General features: G+C 38.2%; 1 protein-coding gene across 1 annotated transcript; it reads right to left on the reverse strand.

The window, feature by feature from the left end:
- Positions 1-12,816: 12,816 nt before the first annotated feature.
- On the reverse strand, positions 12,817-15,526 carry LOC133737873 (RNA polymerase II transcriptional coactivator KELP-like). The gene is made up of 4 exons (XM_062165350.1): positions 15,482-15,526; positions 14,983-15,132; positions 14,785-14,890; positions 12,817-13,524 (listed from the first exon to the last, which is right to left on the reverse strand). The coding sequence occupies exons 1-4, from the start codon at positions 15,524-15,526 to the stop codon at positions 13,451-13,453; spliced, it is 375 nt and encodes a 124-aa protein (XP_062021334.1). The 3' UTR covers positions 12,817-13,450.
- Positions 15,527-23,503: the final 7,977 nt, after the last annotated feature.

Genomic DNA, 23,503 nt, shown 5'->3' on the forward strand with positions numbered 1-23,503 from the left:
TCTCACCATCACACACACCATTTCTTTAATTTTATCTGTCTTCATTTACCAGGATCCATCATCCATCGATATTATGTTACATATATTATAGGTCAGCTGTTGAATCTTAATGAATATGATCTTGAACCTTTTAATTTCTTCCTGATGCAACATATATTCTTGGACTTAAAAATTATTATTGGTTCTGACCCTCCTTTAGCTAGCTTGATTAAGTTAAATAATGTGTTGGATGAGGAATTAATACATGTGACCATGCATGATGATCCATTCATTGATTCATATATAGATTCATACCCAAAACGGGTTGTCGGCATAGACCCAGTATTTTATAATTAGTAAAAGAAAATGAAGCGCTAACCTAGCAATAGGAATTAATGAAGAGCACAAATCATAATGAAGGAATATTGGAATCTCATGCCAAACCCTAAAGAGCTGATTAATTAAATTAAGTGGTCAACAAAATTACAACAAGGGTAAATGACAAATGATTTTAAACATATAACTTTCCATATATTGGTAGGGTAGATTAATTGTTTACTAAGATGTGACTCAGTTCATTCATGGATAGACCTTTTTAATTACTACTTTGATTCCCTTTGGGCTTCGGGCCGGTTATATTATCTGCGTGTTCAAGTGGTTGGTGTCCACTACCATTAGAAGCGTTTTGAACAAAAATTGCGCAAAGAGATATATTGACTCCATGCGCCTTCATTAGTAAGCAAATGAAGACGATGAATAAAAAAATTTATAGACGCACCTGGGAAGATTGTAGGCACCTAGCTTGTGTGATATAGAATAAAAAGTTACCATAATATAGTCTAAGATCCTGTCGGTTACTGGAGATAACTAGTACAGTACGTAGTACTATTAATAAAGCCCCAAAAATTAGCACATGTAATGAATTTTTTATGTAGCAAACAAATTAAAAGGAATCGAATATTTATCTTACTTGGTTTAATCTAAATTCAGTTTCTCACACTCGTTCACCACTTGACCAAGTTTGTGAAGACAAACAGGTGGTTAATTTTGACCATTTTTCCTGTTTTATTTTCATAATCTTGTCAATTATATTTTTTATCCTTCTTTTTTTTTGCGTAAAGATCATCTCAATTGATCATTAAGAAAACTCAAGTTAGAATGGTAATTAAATACGCTTCCATCACTAAAGACAAAGTAAAGCAAATAAGAAACATCATTAATGTACGTGGGATAGTACTACTTATTCGACATCAAATCTCAATTATTCTAATAACGAGCTAGAATATGACAAAGCACACATAGCGCAGGGACCGGGACGATTATGGTCCATTAATAAAGCTCTTGTTTAAAATTATACGAGTACGTAAAGATCTGTCGCACAAATAAAGTATACGAGCAAAGGATAGCGGCTAATTGTGGTTTGGGCGGGGGTGCATACATATGTATTGAACTCGGCAGCAATGTACAGTTTGCCCAAAAGAGAAGCCCAGTATCCATGGATTGGGTTTTTTTTTGAAAGGATCAATGGAATGAGATTAGCAAAAAGGAAACATGAAAAGCCCAATTATGTAAACTGAAAATTTTCAAAAAAACAGAGTCAAATGAAATTTTGGAAATAATGTAATTGAAGAGTGAGTGAGTGACCACCAAATCTATTCATGATTGGCATCTATTTGTCTTCTGTCATGTGAAATGATTCAACAAGAGGGCAAAGATCTAGAATTTAAACACAGTGATTCTCTCTCTACCCAAATTTGAGCCTAGGACCCAAATAATGTCAGAGTCTTCTTCTTTGAGTAAGTATCAGCGGTAAGTCAACTTGAGGTAAGAAATGGAGATTAATGAAGGAGATTGAGTGATAAAGTATAATAGAAATCTGAGATTAATTGGTAAGAGAGAGATATAGGTTTTCTAAATTCTGAAGTGAGTATCTTTGTAATCTTTGAAGATATTGTTCAGTTCATTAGTGAAGATTTATTATTGGAGTCATTTTCTTCATGTTATCGTAAAATCCTTTACAAATTCCTATGCTTTAGTTTCAAGATCAAAAAAATTTCCTTTCTTAGCCCACATTTCCTCTCCTTGACCAACATGAACCTGTTCGTATAAACAATTGAAAACCACCAGTCAAAATGGAATCGTTCCATCTATTGTTCTATCCTATATGTTGGTTTCACAACGTACCCTAGCAATTGTCTAATTTAGGAGGGCGATCCTGAAGACAAAGATCACTTGGCTAACGGAGTCCCCTTTTATAGGCAAAATGAGATTGATTGATTTATAATAATAGACAAAATGAGATCAATAAATTTATAATTAGGGTCCTTGACTAAAAGCACCAAAATGAGCTAAAATTATCATACTTACCCCATCAACAAATTTTTATTCCCACTCACCCAATTTAATTAACAAACTACCTCATTGTCCTCTCTCCTCATTATGCAGATCTCTCTCTCTCTCTCTCTCTCTCTCTCTCTCTCTCTCTCTCTCCCCATCCCTCCCCCGCCCTCCAAACTCCGGTTCCGGACTCCTACGTCCAACATCAAAGTTCAAAGTGGCGCGGCCGACTGGGAACCAACGTTCTTGCCTTCTACCTGGCAAGCAACATCATCCTCACAACGTCGGCAACGAGGTCTTGACCTCCGGCGACCAGGGTCTGGTTAGCCAACTAGTTCCGGCTATGCAAAATGTTCAAAACACCCTCAACTCCGCATCTTTGGGCGGGAAAATTAAGGTCTCCACTGTCCATGCCATGTCGGTGCTCAAGCAATCTGAGCCGCCGTCCGGTAGCTTTGATCCTAGTTTTGGTGACGTCATGAAGTCGTTGTTGGCGTACGTTCTGTAGTGCCACCGGTTCGCCTTTTGCAATCAACCCGTACCCGTATTTTGCCTACCGGAGTGACACCCGACCCGAGACCCTGGCTTTCTGCCTCTTCCAACCAAGGTTTTAAATTTCTCCGAAACTGCCGAAATTTCCGTCGAAATTTCCGTAATTTTGAAGTACCGAAACGAAATTCATATGCTATATCATTTCCGTCAGAAGTTTCCCGAAATTTTCCGAAATTTTCCTTACATTTCCACGAAATTCTTAATTTCCGAAATATCTACACACACAATATATATTTAAAAATTCACACCGAAATTTTGTCCGAAATTTCTCTAAAATTTCTGTTAAATTTTTTTGTCACCTACAATGAATTTTTACTTCACACTTTTATAGAGAAAATATGAAATTTTGATTTTTTGTTTTTTTTTGTTTTTTTTTGCAATATATCAAGTTGAATACAACAAAAAACCTTTTTGTTTTTATCTGCTACAAAGTTGAATGCTCCAACCATAACATGATTTCCTTTTTGCTTCGTCTCAAATATTGTATGCTTTCATACACTGTAACATCATATTAGGTAATTCCACAATATCCGATATATGGATTGCATGTGGAAAGGGAATAACATGTACACATACAATAACCATGTGATGAAGTACGAAAATTATTTCCAAAATTCATGTACTTGGGAGCAGTATTGTATGATACTAAATGAAAGCAGTTCAACCAGCTAGATCGAACCACATCGTAGTAGCTTTTATATTCCTTTTGTTGTACTCATTCATTTTCATTCACGAGGTTTTGGTTTTACGTGCCCCGCCCCACCCCCTTGTAATTTTCTAATTATTAAAAAAATTAAATCATATTTACATTATCAATATACAACACATTATCAATACACATAGATAAAAACACTAGTTTAGCAATCTCGTCCATATAAAATATCATAATTCTATTATAAATGTATAATTTTAGAGATGTTACATTGTAAATAGGTTTATTATAGGTTAGTTTAGTCTATGTAAAAGTTTCATTCAAAAATATCATTTTATAAATGCAATTAATTTGATTTCTTTAGTTTTAACCGAAATTTCCACCGAAATCGAAACTTTCTCCGAAATTTCCATAAATTTAAAGTACCGAAATCGAAACCGAAACCGAAATTTGAAACCTTGCTTCCAACCCAACTAGGGCCGGTTCGACTCCAACACAAACATCAAGTATATTAAACCATAGTGAAGCTGATTCAGTATATCAAGTATATTAAAACATCAAGTATATCAACACAAACATTGATAAGGTTCTGGCACATTGAATCATAGTGAGGACCATATTTTGATGCATCAATTGATGATTCTGTACATTAGCATCATATACAAAGACGTAGCTACACACAGGCTCCGTTGGGCTACAGCCCACCCCATATTTTGAAAAAACATAAATTTGTAGCTTAATTATGGTTTAACAGATTAAATATTAAAAATTAGCCCACCTCAAATTTCTAAACTTAGCCCATATGTTATTTCTTTTCTTGTTTTAGTCATACACTAGTCTGCAATCACATACGAAATTTTTTTTTTTTTTTTTTTTTTAAAGGTGGGTAGTTATTGCAGAAGAAGTAGATTCACTGGTAGTTATTGCAGAGAGAAAATAGTGGGAGAGAAAAGTGGGGGTTGTAAAATGCTTTTTAATTTTCTTAATAAAAATCTATTATAATTGTCTTATTTATCATTCTGATTTAATTTATTCTCAAAGTTTTTTAATCTTTCAAGGTTAAATCTGTCAAAATTTTCAATTTTGGCTAACAAAACCTCTTCTCTTAATAATAGTATAGATAGATATGTTATTTATTTGCTTGAAGTATTTGATTTTATTTTATTTTGTATTATGCTTTTTTTTTTTTGAAAGGTTGTATAATGCTTTAAGAGGCATAGTTGCATAAAAAATTTGTTTTTTTTTTTTTGGTAAATTAGGTCTGAAAAAGAGCCAACTGAGAGTTATAATACATATTTAATAATTAAAGATTTTTGCTTCTATTCAAGGGCGCAGGGTACAATATGATTAGGTGTGTTCTTTTGTCTTAAACTTTTGTTATCAAATTTCTATCACACGTTATAATGTTGATTTTTTGGGTCATTTAGCTATTTGATTATTTAATACGTATTTAATATATAATGTAGTTTAATTTAAGAAAAGAATAAAACATATTACTTGTAAAACTTAAGAAAAAAAATAATTTGAAAACATTAGTAAACTTTTAAGAAAATATTTTTTTTAGCCCACCCTATTTTAAAATCCTAGCTCCGCCATATATATATTAAGTGATGATTTGTGTCTCATGTGGTGTAAGTACATGGTGTCTGTAATTGCAGGGTAGTTAAGTTTTTCAAACTTGATTTTTCCTGCAGTTCGTCATCATGTATTTGCATTGACTGAGATTTGATTGGATTTTTGGAGCATTTTTCATCTCTGTGGACACTTCAAGGATTACTGAAACTGATTCAGATAACATTCTTGTCATTGTGAATTGTATAAATGTTCAAGTGGGAGATTGTAAGAACAAAGTTGAACATAAATACAATTCTCTTTGGATATGACAACGTGTTATAACTTGCAGCATGAGTTATCCGAGATGAACTATGATTCCTAATCTTTGTATAATTGTGTTTGTGATAAGAATCACACAAACATACGAAGAAGTCCAAATAACTTGGTAACCAAGTAAATATCATAAGATAAAAATATAGTGTAGCAGTTTGAATAGAATACATTAGCCTCTTATGGGGAGGATTCTAATTGATATGTTCACTATATAAACAAGGTCCCTGGGGTGTTAGCTCAGTGGTTAGAGCACCCACTACCTAATGACGAAGTCATGGGTTCGAGTCACCATGGGGGTAGGAGTGAAATCCGTTGATCCTCTTTATTTAAAAAATGGTAAAAAAAAAAAAAAAACAAGGTCCCTGTGACCTCTCTTGTTACGAGCATTCAGGTAATCTAGCCCCATAGATAGTTGCGAGTTATTGAGAGAATCACAGAAGCTCTTGTTATTCCAGAAATACTTATTCTTCAGCAATGGCCTCCTTTTCCTCTCAAGCTGGTATTGGTCTTCAGCCTGCAAGACGTCCACAGATTATTTTCTTTATGCACTTGTACCATGATTGATGTGCTATTCTTGCTTTGTATGTTTGTTTGTGTTTATCTAATATGCAATTGTATGATCTTTAAAGTTTATTTTCAGTTAACACAAGTTTCTTAGATTTTGTTTACACAGTGATCATATTCATATACTTAACTCAGAAAATTCTACATAGATGGATAAAATAATATGAGCTTCACAACTAAAATCGATTGACAATAGATGATGTGGCCCATGTCCTTATAAATCCATAGATTAATTAGATCCTAATTTTTTTCATTCTTATCTCAACAAGTATTACTTTATTAAGGTGCAAATTAATCGATCCAAATGTTTTATTTCCCTTGCTGTAGGGTTTCGATCCCCCCACCACCCGTCAAACTTGGTAGTCAAATCTGTAATAGTTACCAACAGAAGCATCCGCGAAGCTACCTATTTAAGCCAACAAGTCAAACCTACAGGCCCTTTTTGAGAGAGTTTTATGCTGGCTGGGAAAAACACTGTTTCAATTTGCACGAAAGAATACGTTACTTTCCATTTCTATTGTGATTTAAGACTAATTAAAGAGAGAGAAAAAAATTAGTATCAGGTTTGACCTCGAGTGAAGTAAAATTTTACCAGTGAAAACTCTTTTAGCTCCAGAGCTAGTGCATGGTAAAATTACCAGCGCAGCTCGATTAGTCTCACAGGCAATTACAAACCCAACAGTTAATTAGAACTCAATTTACCTCACAGAAGATGTGAATATGGCTTCCTTAACAGGCTTAACTAACCGGAAAGTCAGGCTTTAATTCTTAAAAAGCAGCCCCAAAGATTTTCACCGTTGGTGGTCGGGTCAGTTAGCGTCAAAAGAAAGCTAGCATAATTATTAACTCAACAGAGTAGCTAGAGGAAATAAAGCTAACACGGAGGCACCATGAATATACTCGTATACTTATTGACACTATCAACCTCGGTAAATCGGTAATAACCCACTTTTTAATTTTTACTAGACACGTGGCACGGAGTGCTTCGTGATGACTGATGACTGATGAGGTCCTGAGGAGCTTTCTTGCTCAAGTTTTCGCTCTGACCAGTATCCATTTATTTTTACAGTGTTTGAAAAATCTCTTTAAAATCACTCGCAGCACTCACTTGCATCCCCCATATTCCTAAATTTCGCACACAGAGACAGGCATAGAGGCAGAGTCTCAGAGCTTAGCTAGGGAGAGATCGATGGTGTCGAAGCTTCAGAACGGCCGTGTGGGTGCGAAAGCTGTGTGGGCCGTGACAGATCAGCTGCCGCTGCTGGCGGCGGCGGCAGCGGAGCCCAACAACAAGAAGAAAGGTGATAGTCTCAGTTTGGTGCCGGCAAAGAGAAGGCTGGTCAAGACCATGGTGTTTCTTTCCATTGTTGAGTTCATCGGCTCCATTTTCTGTGCCTCTGGAGACACCGAAGCCAACTCCGCCAATTCCAAGTCCAAAATCCCAAGTGCCAGCAAATCCAAGCAGATTATCCCGGAGCCGGACGGTTTGACTTCTCAGAACGCATAGCCGGTAAGAATTATTCCGGTCGAGTAAGGAACGTATCGAACTGGCCGGTGTCTATGAAGAGTGAAGGTTATGATTTATACATGTTTTTTCCACCAATTTCACGTACTCACGTATTGGTGGAAAAAACATGTATAGATTAAATTATAATATATACATTCTACACTTCTTTCTTGTTTTGTTATTGCATGTTGGTTTGATGAACTATATCTATTAAATTATCAAGCACTTTTATAAATTTTTGGTTTTGTTTACGGCATCACTATAATTTCATGATTGGGAATTTGGGATCTCTACATATGGATTATTTCTTGGTCCTTTTCCTAAATATATGCCCAACATAGATTTGCTAATAATAGTGCACAAGCTGGATGATGCATGGTATTGGACTTTTGGGTTCAAAGCTAGGTCATGATCAATCATAGATTCATAGCCAAAAGGTTCATATGACTCATATCGATCAATAAGCACAGGCAAACAAGAATATCACACAAGAGTTTAGTTGATTTTCTTTTCCATCTTAATCAAATATATCAAAGTAGGTATTTGAAGCTAATAATGTGGTGAACGATATATATGAGTGGCATGCATGCACTTTAGTTGTTAGTTATAGATGTGGGGCCGGTCATAAAGGTGTAAACCTCGAATTCTCCAAGAAACTTCCAATTACTCCCACAAAAGGTACTCACCGGAAATCAGGACTCAGGAGTGCTAATATGTTGATTTAAATAGGCCTCTTTTGATATATATTTACGGCATGCCGTGTTTTTGGGGTTAGGGAAAGGGAAATTCTGACCAAAAATATTACAAGAAAACGACTAAACCGACCATACCAGAATAGAATGATCTCAGGTACAAAGCCTACAAATGTGACCATATCCATTATACTATTTTAGGAGATGGAGCATTTTAATTTAATTTAGCTCAGGAGATTGGGGAATTAATTAATCGGTGGATGACTCACTAGTAGCCCCACCTACTTTGAGTTAAGATGTGCCTGATCGATCCATTTCCCTCCTTTTGCCTTTGCGTACCATATCCCAACTTCCCCAGACCGGTCAAGTTTAATTTAGTTGAAAATGATGATCGATTTTGGTCCCAGTTAACTTAGTATAATTTCCTAACAAGAATGAAGGAAATGAAGAAAGGTTTTTAGTGCTTCTAAGCACAAATTCTTCTCTCCTTTACTTTTAAATCAAGTTTTACATATAACTCGCATGCATGTAAACTAAATTATTCACAATACCTTAATATTGTGTGCTTTGTTTGTTGACATGGACAAAATGAAGTAAAAACTATGGAATTTTGTCAATATTGGACTTTCCACATATAATAGAAAGGAATGAGTAAGTATAAGAACGGCAGGAAGCTCAAGCTGTGCCATAGTTTTCTTGCCCCAAAAGTTGAGAGACCCCACGAATCATTCTCTTTCCCAACCTATAAACTTTCCAGAAAATATCACCCTCTGTAAATTGTATTTTAAACCCACAAACCATTTGGATCATCTAAGACAAAATACACTAGCCGAATGCAATGTCAACCGGCCGGAAAACCAGAGTTTGTTTTTATCAATAAAACTCTAATTATAAATTAAATGATTATGTTTACTTATATTAGAATAATTTATTAAATCCTAATTTCACCATACCCATTTTTTTTTTTTTTTTTTGAAGAATATCATGTCGATATATTAATACTCAGGCCAGAAAGGACCATTACATATCCTCCCTCTACCATCTCTGGGTAGATAAAGAGTTTGTGAAAAATCACAGCGATACATAGATTAGGTCCGATCATTTGACGGTACCCATGCTCACTTATTCAAGCAAGCCTACAGACTATGAAAAAAACATAGTAAATAAGCAAGCCCCAAAAACCTATAGTTACCCTAAAACAAAGGAAATAGTGAAAGTAAACAAAGCTACTAACATAGAGTTGGGTCAAAGTCAAAACAACCTAGCCCAAAGAAGTAGTCTAGCAGCCCCAAGAAAGAAACCAACTCCGGCCCAACAAAGGGTGGCTTGACCCAAGCCCAGCCCATCTCCAGCCTCAACTGTGCAATCGCCACAACCCGGAACTTGCTGCCGCCGCTGCAAAAACTGACGCCAGCCCCGTCGCTGCCACCTACCGCCAGAACTTGCCGCCTCAACGCCCCGCCGAAAACCTCGCTGCCACAAAACCCTCAGCAAAATCCCAGCAAGTCACGCCGAAACCGAAACCAGTCCGAAGCAATCGGATTCATCACGCCACCGCCACCGTCAAGTCCCTCCAGCATGTCGCCGATCGTGGATGTGCCTCGACGACGCTCACCCCGCGTTGTACCGCCGCCCACCGAGTCGAAGACCTCGTCTAGAGCTTGCCACCAACAACCACCCAGTTCGCACCAAAGTCAGCAACTCTCTCTAAGAAGCACCAATCCTCTAGTCATCAAATTCCCTTCCGGCAGCAGCCACTGGCCGGTGAGGCAAGCCTCGCCACCCATGGGCGCCGCCGGACAAGAACTGAAGTTTGCAAACCCTAGACCAAAACCAGTCCGAGTTTTTTTCCGCTCCTAAGAGTGTAGAGATAAGGAAGATAATTTCACCATACCCATATGTAAGCAGAACCATTATATTAGAAAAACAAATAAATTGAAATTGGGATGTTATTGAAAAGAAGCTTAATCCTTTCTCAAAAAAAGAAAAAAAAAAAGAAGCTTAATCAATTGGCATCCCAAAATACACGTATGACACTCAACGTTAAAGACCGTTAAACACGTCATCAGAAAAACAATGTGAAAGAAAACGATCAAGGAATCACTTTGAAAACCTGACGTGTACCGTTAATTCATCCTTGGATACACGTAGATATGTAGTGTGTACTGTAATTACAATGCCGGTACGTGTATGCGACCAGGTTGATTGGGTCCCAGCGGAGGTGGTTTCTTCGTCATTTCTCTCTCGAGCCTGTGATTGGGTGCCTGCCTCCCGCTTCTTTTTTCTTATTTAGATAAACAAGAGAGACGAGAAGCGCGTAGTTAGATGAGAAACAAGAGTGAAAGAAGAGGGGAGAGCTCAGACATGGTATTGAAGCTGCAGATGAATACAGGTACAACTAGCAAGGATGGAGTTATCTGGGCCGAACCCAGGACCATCAAGAAGGCTACCGGTAGTGTTTTCCCGGCGAAGAGAAGGTTGGTGAAGACCATGGTTTTTGCTTCCGTTTTGCACTTCTTCGCCTCCATTTTATGTTCCTCTGGAGAAGGTGGTGGGAGGAAACGAGATATCCGAACTGCCAAAAAATTCAAGCAGGTAGTTCCACTTCAATATTACCAGTAGCAACTAGCAAGGCCGATCATGACTTCGTTTCTTGATATAAATTCAGATAATTACTGTAATCAAGTTTCTTCTGGTATAAGTACAGTGACAAATAGTAATAGAGCTAGACCTGTTTTAAATAATGTAATTGGCTTGAAATATTATATGTGCATGTGAGACATCTATTTTCTTTGAGATTTCAATTAATGATCTGGCTAACTAGCACTGTGAGTTTCTTGGTCTAGAGTTTCTATTAGTAATTAGTTCAATTTCCAGTAACAAAGTAACGGACAGCTTCATCGGTCTTACATTTCCCAATATGATTGAATAATCCGGCTTAGATTATACAACGTTGTATATACATTGTAAAAGAGGAATTAGCATGTGAATGTAGGCCATAGCCTGATTGCCACCATGTCACAAAGAGAATGAAATCATTAACAAAATAACAATCAATATTTATATTTATATGTATATATGTGTGATTGTGTGCACACATATTATATGCGTATATGTGATGTCCAATCATACAAATTGCTAAAAGCAACAACAACATGATGACAATGGTGTACTGCCTTTTTATGACTATCTATTAGTTACTTTGGAAATGAAAGATATTTGCGGCATTAACGTTACCTAATAGATAAATTTATTGAATAGATTCGTTGGAACAATTAGAGTGGGAGGCGTGAAACTAATTTCCAACTTTCCATTTCTATTGTGATTTAAGAGTACGGAAAGAGAAACAAAATTACTATCAGGTTAGATCTTGAGTGAAGTAAAATTTTACTAGTAGAAACTCTTTTAGCTCCAGAGCTAGTGCATGGTAAAATTAGAGCGCAGCTCAATTAGTCTCCCAGCCAACGAACCCAACAGTTAATTAGAACTTGGTTTACCTCTCAGGAGATCGACGTGAATATGGACTCCTTAACTTACCGAAAAAGTCAAGCTTTAACTCTTAAAAAGCTGCCCCAAAGATTTTCACCGTTGGTGGTCGGGTCAATTAGCGTAAAAACAGAGCATATATAATTATTAACCCAACATAGTAGCTAGAGGAAATAAAGCTAACAAGGAGGCAACTTAAATTTTTTTAACCCAGCTCCATGAATATGCTCACATGATGACACTATCATCCTGGGTAGTAACTAGTAAGTAATAACTCACTTGTTAATTTACTGGACACGTGGCACTGAGTGCTTCGTCATGAGGAGCTTCTTGCTTAAGCTTTTGCTCTGATTGGCTGTTCCAATGTCCCCATAATTTTTACTGTGGTTGAAAAACCTCTTTAAAATCACTCGCAGCGCTCACTTGCATTCCCACATTCCTATATTTCACACACGGAGACAGAGCCTCAGAGCTTAGCTAGGGAGAGATCGATGGTGTCGAAGCTTCAGAACCGTGTGGGTGCGAAAGCTGTGTGGGCCGTGACAGATCAGCCGCTGCTGCTGGCGGCGACGGAGCCCAACAACAAGAAGAAAGGTGGCAGTCTAAGTTTGGTGCCGGCAAAGAGAAGGCATGTCAAGACCATGGTGTTTCTTTCCATTGTTGAATTCATTGGCTCCATTTTGTGTGCCTCTAGAGACACTGAAGCCAACTCCCGGCAATTTCACGTCCAAAATCCCAAGTGCCAGCAATTCACTACACCAAAAATGGTCTTTTACTGCCCACAATGTGTGCCATAAAAGGGTATTTATGGCGCACAAAAGCAGGCTGTAAATGCCGGAGCCGTAAAAGACGTACCACATTTACGGCACACTAAAATGCGCCGTCAAAGTGCATCCAAGAACGCCGTCAAAGTGATATCGGAAATGTCACTCATGTTATTTACGGCACATGTTGCACGTCGTAAAAGACTTTCTATTTAAGGCGTATAATGTGTGCCGTAAAAGAGTGATTGAGTTCCCATTTAAGGCGCAGCTTGCACGCCGTAAATAAGGTTTTTTTTAATAAAAAAAAATTTATATTTTTACCAATTTCACATTTGTATCACCATATCCATATGACAAATTAGATGTAAGAGAAACATTTCAATCAGATTCTCGTTATAAGTAATTTCATTTACAAAATGACAATTAAAAATGTACAAGTAGCAGTAGTCATTACATCAATCAATCAAACTCTAACTCTACAAGTTCAATTCACATATCAGTTTCACAGTTTCACTTCAGCAAACAGATCAAGGACTACCACCCTCCCTGCAGGAACATAATGTAAAAGTGTCTGGAAAGAAGTGTGTTCCATTGTTAATGACAACAGATAAATAAAAGGGAACAATATTTCAAAAAAAAAAAAAAAAGTTGTAAATATAACCTTCATTTGTGCAATGGATCATGTGAAAATGACCACCCCTGCAGAATTAGTCATTAGCATACCAAAACATAGTAAAGTCCAGTGACTTTCCAGCAACACTACAAGTAACTGACATAAGGAAGTCATCATAATCAAGGTCAAAAGTGAAAAATACTTGTAGCACAAATTCTAGATAGTTGAAATTAACTAACTCTATTGGTAACTTCATTAAAGTTCTTTCAAACTGATCTCATTTCATTGGAAACTAAATTTCAAATATAGTGGTCAAAGTTCTGGCTAACAGATAGTTTATGCAGCTTCTTGATTTATCGTATATCAATTCCATAATATGAAGTGATCGACAATTGCAAACCTGAGATAGTTGGGCTTCTACTTCCAAAGATGCAGCTCCCCTTTTAATCTCTTCATCCAACTTCTTGAAATGTCCATACATAGAATAGTAACTGCAACATGCATTGAGAAGTGAGTGTTTCGTTCTTTCACAAGTGCAAAACAGAAGAAATAATAGACATTGCAGAAGCAAATCCAGAAAAACTAAAAGCCAATTAAAATGCATATCTACACAATACACATACTGATATAGATTTTTTTTTTATCAATTCAAAGTTCTTGTTCTACACAAATCAAATGGTTTAGTTTGGGCTTGGCTAGAGAATAAAGTAAGAAAACTATTAATGTGAGGTCTAGTCCTCCACTACGACCACAAAACCAACATGTATAACCTTCATCATCACCAGAAAGAAAATCAAAAGTATAAATCAAACATACCTCTCATGCCAATCCATTATGTGTACTGCACCAGCAATCCAAACACATAAGCAAAGCCAAAACAGAGCACCAACTTACTGAAAGCCAAACTAAATCCTAAAAAACTTCATGTCTAATACAACTTATAAATTTTGGGACTTGCTTAAGCCTCTCAAGGTATATAGTGAAAATTTCTGCTTTAATTAAATAAATGATTTACTGTCACAATGCACATACATTTTAACAAATGCAACTACCCTACACAGATTTTGCAGACACACACAAACACATCGAATCACACAACCCAACTTGATTTAGTAAATAAAAGTTTAGTACTTTAACTCTTCTTATTATATTACATACCAGCTAGCTGTTATTTCCCAAATAATGGTATTTTCTTCAATTCTGAGATAAAAAGCAACACTGAATTATAAGTATTGAAGATGGATTTTACCTAACAAAGCAGCAAACTTCAGAACACCAATGCCACGGAACATGACTCTGTAGTGTTCATAAATAATATCAAATGCAAAACCAGGGTTCTTCATTTGGAGATCTGGGCTTCAGTAAAACTTGTGATCTTTAACTCTGGTGCGGAAAACTGGAATATAAATTTGAGGTGGGCAGTCTGTCCGGATTAAGTAAATGCAATTACACAAAAGAAACAGTATGGCTTAAAGCATTTGCAAAAGACATACAAGATTTTAGCTTGACAATAACAATATTCATTGTAGGAACTTATTCCATTTTTAGATTTTCTCAAACACATTATAGGAGTCAAACCCTGCATACGTTCTGGAACACGTATTATCGAATTCCATAAGGACCAACTTCATCCCCATTTCAATTCATCCAATGTCAAATTAAGTTTGCAGCCAACATACTTTTAGACACATATATGAACACTATTACATAGCATATAATCTGCTATAATAGAAAAATTAAGTAGGGTATACCTTTAGAAGTAGGGAGCTCCTTGCCTTCTTTAGTAAAAAACTCCTTCAACGACACCAATGGTTTCCCCTTGAACACCTGAACTGTCACCTTCCTCTTATGCGAAAGCTGCCTCACCACAAACAATACCCCAAAAATCAAAAATCAAATAAAATATCGAATCCAAATTAGCAATAAGCAAGACCCGGATTTTGGCATACCCTACAAATCACGAGACCGCCATTTTCATCGTACTCACGCTCCTGGTTGCTCTCCTCTGCTGCTTTGGACTCCTCCTCGTCTGCTGCTTCCGAATCTTGGACTCTGTCGCTTGGTCCATGTCCGATTCTTTCAGGATTAGACAGCAATTTCTACGGCTGAATTCCGACTACTTTATGTTCATTATCAGATCTAAAAGAAACCCAGAATCAAACTCAAAAAGAAACTACAATTTGGTTTTACCCATTACCTACAAATTGAAAAGGAGAGAAGGATTACCCATTCATGCTGAGCGAATTGTGCTTTGCTCTGACATTGGATTGAGCTCCTTCGATATGCAGGGCGGGAGAGAGAGAGAGAGAGAGAGGGTTTTGCCCACAAAATAAAAATTGAATAGGAAGTTTTTGTTTGATAAAAAAAAAAAGTGGTGGGAATTACCTACAAATTGAAAAGGAGAGAAGGATTACCCATTCATGCTGAGCAAATTTGCTTTGCTCTGACATTGGATTTGAGCACCATCATTCGGAAGTCGCCGCCCACCACCATTGCTCCTGCAAGTCCACGATCGATGATGCTGCGTTGACAACCTACCCACAGTCCATAGCCCCGATTATCACAGCCAACACCAAGGCCACCGCCAGTTCTAACAAAGCAGACCACATCTTTGAAAGGAACGCCGCACTGGTGGCCAGGCCACCATGCCCAATCTTTCGGATCCGGAGTCGCCGCCGCCTCTTCATCGCTAGCCCCACCGCCTCTTCATCGCCAGCCCCACCGCCACAAAACAAAGTGGCCAAAGCCACCATATCGAGATGCGCTGCTCGACCTCGCTCCGGTGAAACCCTCGCCAATCCACCACCACTCGGGGAAGAAGTCCAGCTATACCAAAAGAGAAAAATAAAGGAAAAAAGGTTGAAGCCAACCCAGATCCCCAAGAGGAGATGTTGGATTTGAGCTCCTTCTAAGTTTTAGCCCAAATATTTGGCGGGTCAGAAAACCTTTATACGGCGTGCGTTATCTGTGCGCCGTTAATAAGGATATCAAAATTATACATTTAAGGCGTGTTTTAAATACACGCAGTAATAGCTTAAAAATTACTTTATTTACGGCACGCATTAGAAGCATGCCGGAAATAGCTCAAAACCTTATTTACGGCGTGCAATTATAGCACGCCGTAAATAAGGCATTCTTTAGAGTTATTTACGGCATGCATTGAAAGCGCGCCGTAAATAAGGTATTCTCTAGAGTTATTTACGGCATGCTTTAAAAGTGCGCCGTAAATAAGGTATTCTCTATAACTATTTACGGCGTGCTTTCAATGAGTGCCATAAATGACCAATTTTTACGGCGCACATGAATGCACGCCGTAAATTTTGAGCGGTAAAAGACTCTTTTTCTTGTAGTGATTCCAAGCAGATTATCCTAGAGCCGGACGGTTTGACATCTCAGAATGGATAACCGGTAAGAATTATTCCGGTCGAGCACTGCAAGTACCGAGTTCATGATTTATACATGTTTTTCCCACCAATTCCACGTACTCACGTATTAATGACAGAAAAAGCATGAATATATATTAAATTATCATATATACATTCTACACTTCTTTCTTGTTTGGTTATTGCCTGTTTGGTTCGATGAACTATATATTAAATTATCTAGCACTTTTATAATTTCTTGGTTTTCTTTAGGGTTATGATTGGGATCTCTATATATATGGATTATTCTTGGTACTTTTCCTAAACCTATGCCCCACAAAGATTTGCTAATAATAGCGCACAAGCTGGATGTGCATGGTATTGGAATTTTGGATTCAAAGCTAGGTCATGATCGATCATAGCCAAAAGGTTCATATGACTCATATCAATAAGCACAAGCAAATAAGAACATCACACAAGAGTTTAATTGAATTTTCTTTTCCTGTTTAATCAAATATATCAAAGTAGATATTTATCTCTATTTGAAGCTAATAATGTCATGAACGATATGAGTGGTAGGTACTTTAGTTGTTAGTTATAGATGGGTCATAAACATGTGTGAAACTCAAATTCTGCGAGAAACTTCCAATTATTCCCTTATGTTTTTCTGCTATCACTCGGAAGTACAAAAGCTTGATGCGCACTAAATTGCAAGATGGTTACCTTTCTAATTCTAACCCTACCTTGCAACTTGGACCCTTTCCTTAATCGAGGAAAAACTTGCACGCTTTCGATTATTCCCTCCTGACCAAGCCAAAGAGAACAAGACTAGTCTTCTTCCATCCACACAAGTAACCACTCACCCGGGTCTGTTGACAATGCGTGTACAACACGCGCCGTTACGTTGAGAGGCTGTCCAAAAAACAAAAGTCCAAATCAGTAATATCCAATTTACTGCAAGCACATGCCCAGGTGTCCCCTAGCTAGCTAATTATTCAAGTGCAGCATTAGCCTGATCATGGTATTAGGGACAGCAGATTTCTTCCCCCTTGTATTAAGCCATGACCTTATACTTGAATGAAAAGATAATTAAAGCGGTGTATTCGTGATTAACTGCAAATTAATATGCCCATATCATTTAAAGATACTGCCCACCAAAATAATCTTATAAAAATTTTAATCAAACCAGATTCAATCAATTTGCCCTCCAATCCTCCGTTAAACCATGCACGAACTTCGTTTTCATTAGCTGCTATTGAAGAGCAAATCAAGGAATCAAGTCAAGCAAAGCATCGTGTAGTAAGTCAAGCATCTTGAAGAGCTAGCTTCTCCGGCTGATGCCCATTTGCTCGCAGAGCTTCTTCTCGCTGCCGAAGACGATCCTCATGCAGCCCTTGGCGGCGCGTATCCACCGTCGGATCTTGGCCTCGAGCTGCTCCCTCTGAAGCCTCTGCACATACCCAATAATTTTGCTTAATTTATGATTTATCCACGCAAACTGGGTTTTTACCGAGTTGAATGAAGACTTTTTGTCCTGTTTTGTTTGAAATTGAGGGTAATAGTCTTTCTGTGGTTAACGATTCATCCAATGGCTGAATTCGCATAGTCGCTTAAGGGAAGCTAGATCTCTTGTCGACACTACATCAGGTGACCACCCACTTGGGTGGGCAGAAGCTTCTTAATCATCACTCTGGGGAGCCCTCTTCGCTTTCTTGACGTGTCCTCGATCAGAGACATTGGGATCGAGTCGATGCCACTACCACTCTATATTCTCGTTCTCTCTCTTTTGGGAGATCATGTTTGGTCAAGTACTTGATTGGATACTCGACCTTGAGCTAGTAGTGCTCTGCTTCTCAGTTATAACTTCGACTCTTTTCACACACCGTTTTGAAAGCATATCTAATTGTCGAAAATAGCAACCCACTGCAGATTCCAAACTTATGGCTCGAGCAGGTCCCTCCTTTACGTCCTTATCAGTTGGATTACATGCACCCACTAACTGGCTAGATACGTAGTATGTCTTTGGAAAAGAAATCTGTTGCCCTAAACGCTATAAAAGTAGGATGGCGAAGTTGATATGAAGAGTTTTTCTTGCTAACTACATTAACTGAGATTTTTTTTTTTTTTTTGGCGATCATTAACTGAAGACATTACAAACTTTATATTTTGAAAAGAAATCTGTTGCCCCAAAAACTAAAAGGGTAAAGTCCGATCGGTCAAGAGATGTTCTTGACAGCTATTAACTGAAAATATGGGGATTTGGGAAATTTTGGCAAGGAGATATGGGATAACTCGCCAGTATCCCCAGGTACTTGAACCAAGTTGTTGGTTGTGTCATCATTGGAAATTTGGAATAATTGGTGAATATGGAATAGAAATAAAAGTAGGTGAAAAAATGTGAAATGATGATATTTGATGTTTGCTGTCCCGAATGGCTGACAGCTGGTGCCTATCATTCTGAAAGTTTATCCGCCCAGATCCACGGCCCATATTGGGTTGCCAATCCCACCTTCACATCCGAACCCAATGTAATATATGGGCCGGATACTTTCGTGCCTTGGAGAGGAACTAGCGTTTTATTGAAATATGATGCTTTTCTCTTCTTAGTGGTGCAAGCAAGCTAAAATGTGTTTTGAATGAGTAATATTTGTCAAGTTTAGAATCCACAAGTTTAGGGTTCATATTTAATGTATGTACTATTTTGGACTTTGACTTTATTAATGATGGAAAAAAAAAACTAGTGTTTTTTTTTATTTATTCATCTTTAAATAGTTCCTCTAAATCTAGCGTTTTCTGTTCGATCTTAGTTCTCAATTGCAGTTTTTTTTTTTAACTAGAATACATTCATTTTTTTTTTAATCAAAGAGGAATTTCATTGAATGACCTCAATTGAGGTATTCACAATCAGTATTTATGACATCAATGATGCAGCTAGGAACATAGTCTAGCCACATTGTGCTATGTTGAGCTTCAAAACCTATGCCTCCAAGTTTCTGTGCAACCATGTTGCATGAACAAGGTGCAAAGGCAATCTGCATAGAGGGTATCCTTCGTGCAGCAGCCTTAATGTCATCAATGATACCACCATGAGCCAGCAAAGAATGGTCCAGACACGTAGCTTCAGAGATAGCTTCAGTACAATCACTTTCGACTACTACATTTTGATTTTGAAGAGTATTTAAGAGATCTAACCCGGCTCGGATTGCATGCAATTCACATTGTTTAGGAGATGCAGTATGAGCAATCGGACTAGCAAATGCAGCAATAAATTGACCCGAAGCATTTCCGAGTACTCCGCCTGTATCACCTTTGGTTTGATCCGATAAGAAGGAAGCATCAATATTGAGTTTGAATGCTCCATTCTCCGCCGGCTTCCATCTTTGGTTCTGTTGCTTTGGAGCTTTTGCAGGAGCTGCTCTAGCTTTCTGAAATTCCTCCAGCCATGCATAACAACTAAGGTGATGTCTTGGGTTGATTGCTTTGTTCCAGACCACAACATGTTGTTCTGATTCTTTCAGAGGGCCCATATAACCATGAGAAGTTATGCAAACAATGCTGGTGTCAAAGTGGAAGCTCTTTCCAGCATCCACTCTTTGAAGTATAGAGAAGGAAGTAGCATACTGTTCAAATTAAATGGTGCTGCAGTAAGAATGGTAGAGGCCACTGGATAGTGACAAAAGAGATGTCCAACATCTTCAATGGCGTGATTACAGAGCATGCAGTTTAGTGGACCCTCATACCCTTTGGTTAGAAGTCTATCCCGAGTAGGGAGGAGGTTGTTACAAGCCCTCCAAGCACATATACTCACTTTGCCTGGAACTTTTGCCTTCCAAAGACTCTTCCATAAATATTGGTAAGGGTCTCCATTAGACATGGAGAGAAGAACATTTGCATAACACTCATTCTTGCAATCCAATAGGCTGACTTGACTGAGTAGTAGCCTTTCTTTTCTGGACCCCAAATGAGTCTATCCTCTGTTGAGTTTCGACCAAGGGGAATGCATAGAACTCTCTCTGCCACATCATTTGGAAAGATGCTATATACTGCAGTTGGAAGACATTGCCTTGTACTTTCATCAATAAGGTCAGTGACCTTGTGTAGGGTAGTATTGGGAGGCTTGATGATCGGCACTGGGGTCTGAATAGGAAGCCAACGATCCCTCCATATGTCAACTTGCTGTCCATTACCAATCTTCCATTGAATACCAGCTTGAAGGATAGGTTTACCTTGTAGGATACTTCTCTAGGAGAATGAGGGTGAATCACCAATCCGCCTCCCAAAATGAACATTGAGGAAAATACTTTGCTTTATATAACCTAGCAATAAGAGAGTGAGGATTGGAGACAAGTCTCCATCCTTGTTTTGCAAGCATGGCAATATTATAAGCATAAATGTTCTTGAATCCCATACCTCCTTCATGCTTGGTAAGACAGAGTTTTTCCCAACTCCTCCAGTGTATCTTTTTCTTCTCATCAATGTCTCCCCAGAAGAAAGAAGCACACAATTGATGGATGTCATCACACAAGCTTTTTGGGAGAAGATAGCAATTCATGGCATATAGAGGCATTGTTTGAGCAACAACTTTAATAAGTATTTCTTTTCCTGTACAACTCAGAATTTTGGATTTCCAATTAACTAGTTTCTTGGTTAATCTCTCTTTAATATAGGCAAACTTGGCTGACTTGGATTTGCCAACCCTCAATGGTAGTCCGAGATACTTGTCATGTTCATCAACACGCTGAACTTGAAGGACGGTAGCCAAATTGTTTTGGGTTGTCATGTCAACATTTCTGCTAAAGACAACACTGCTCTTTTGGAAGTTAACCTTTTGACCAGAGGCTTTTTCATAGGTGTCCAAGATTTGTTTAAAAGGTAGACATTCTACAGTAGTAGCTTGTGGGCACATGGTGAGACCTGTGATCAAGTTACAATGCACATCCTGAGTGATAAGTGTAATACCCCGAAAAATCCAAATTAAATTCCATGGATTTTTAGAAACGATTTCACGATAGTGGGAGCGAGTACGAAGCTTGGAGAAGTTGTGGAATTAGTTCGAACGATTTTATTTTCGAAAACGAACGTTTTTTTAGGGGGTCGAGAAAGTTGACTTTTTATACGTTCAAAATTTGGGAACACTTCCTTCATGAAAGTTGTAGAGCTTGTCGATACGATCGCGTGCATATGTGGAACGCAATATTCGGAGTTCGTATGAATAAGTTATGAATATTTGAAAATTGGGAATTTTCTATAAATATGGAAATTTTCTGATTTTTCATTAAGGACGAAAGTTTGCAATTTTGCGGAATAGTCCCTCCGGTCTCTCTCTCTCGGCCTCAGACCCGCCGGGTTTCCGCCGACCCGACCCGGCCGGAAAGGGCACTTCCCGGCATCCTCCGGCCACGACCCGGCCCTCACCGGACTCGCCGTGCCACGCCCAGCCTCCTGGTGGCCTCCCCTTGCACCGCCGCTGCCCCCAGAAGGAGATCGGGGCTCCCCAGCCACCGATCGGTGACCCGGCCGGATTTCAAGTTTTCCGGCGTTCCCTCGGCCGATCCTTCCCATTTTCGTGATGTCCTCTTCATGCTGATCATCCCCATATAGGCCTAGCATGACGATTTTGGGTGTAGAGCGCTTGATCAAGGTTTGACTTTTTCGACGGCTCTGATTCAATCTGGAATCAGATAAGACGCTCCGGATTAATCCAACTTCAAAGCTTGATCTAGGACGATCTAGGCCAAACCAGACTTAGCTCCAGGTATGGAAGTCGATCACCCTTTCATTTTGAACAAGTTTGTAGTTGGTCGCTTTGCCATCGGAGGTGGTTGACCCGGAGTTGACCGCAGCGTTGACCGCCCACTGACCACCGCTTGTGGCGGCGCGCCAGACCATATTTCGAGTTTTCATTATCTAGGCGATGATCTATGCATCCATACGAGCGTTTTGATATATAACATGGTCATGTTAGAAAAAGTTGATAAATAGTGGATTTACGTTTTTACGTTACTATTTACGGTTTTTACGTTTTATCTTCGGTTTACGATCTGCGAAGATCAGACCATTGGTTTTGCTTCAAATTTAGATATGTTGATCGTATGACTGTACCGATGACTTTGTGAGGTCACGGGCGAAGATCCGACCGTTGGATCTTCGTATAATTGTAAAACAGTAATTCGGAAGGCGATTCGTGAGAATCTGACCGTCGGATTTTCATATAAATTTATGGAGATATTAGTAAGGGCGATTCAGGAAGATCAGACCGTTGGATCTTCGTGATAATTTTGGAGGATTGTCCTAAAGGCGATCCGTGAGGATCCGACCGTTGGATCATCATTAAATTCAGATCCGACCGTTGGTTCATCGTTTAATTTGAATCCGACCGTTGGATCATCATTATATTCAGATCTGACTGTTGGATCGTCGTTTAAATACGTTTATGAGTTGTTGGCTAAGTTAAGATCATTATTGGATTAGGTGATCGATGGATTGATTTGGCGGACGATTCGTGGAATTGTAGTTTGAGCTGTTAAGAAGACGCAGCTGGATTAGAGGTGAGTAAACCTCACGTGGTTCATATTACGAACCGAATAAATTTAATTACTTTATTTTTATCGCAATTGTGTGAAAATATTTGTGGAATAAATATTTGTTTTAAATCATATGGACTTGATCAACTACGGTCCATAGGTAAGTAAAATGATTTTATTGTACAAATGAATTTCACGGTTTTTATGCTTGAACTATAGTTGGTATTAGTGGTCATCCCTGAGCGGATGATTACGTATATATATATTTACGTGGAATATATATATTGGTTGATGTGTGATTGGTGTGATGAAATGATTGAGAATGGATTGGATATTACTCAAGCTATTAATCTCGCATTTTAATTGTTGAATAATGAAATGTTGATCATGTGGTGTGAAAGCTATTTTATATGCCCAAATGTGATTATGTGGAAATTATTTTAAGAAATAAAGATTTATCTTGAAATAATATGTCTCTTTATGTGGGTGTACATATACATATATACGATCTATAAATCATAAAGATTGTATTTTGTGAATTTGATTATGTCTGAGAAGTACAGTTGTGAAGCCGGGTGATTCCT

This window comes from Rosa rugosa, chromosome 3 (assembly GCF_958449725.1).
Source record: "Rosa rugosa chromosome 3, drRosRugo1.1, whole genome shotgun sequence".
In the NCBI taxonomy this organism is placed as follows: domain Eukaryota; kingdom Viridiplantae; phylum Streptophyta; class Magnoliopsida; order Rosales; family Rosaceae; genus Rosa; species Rosa rugosa.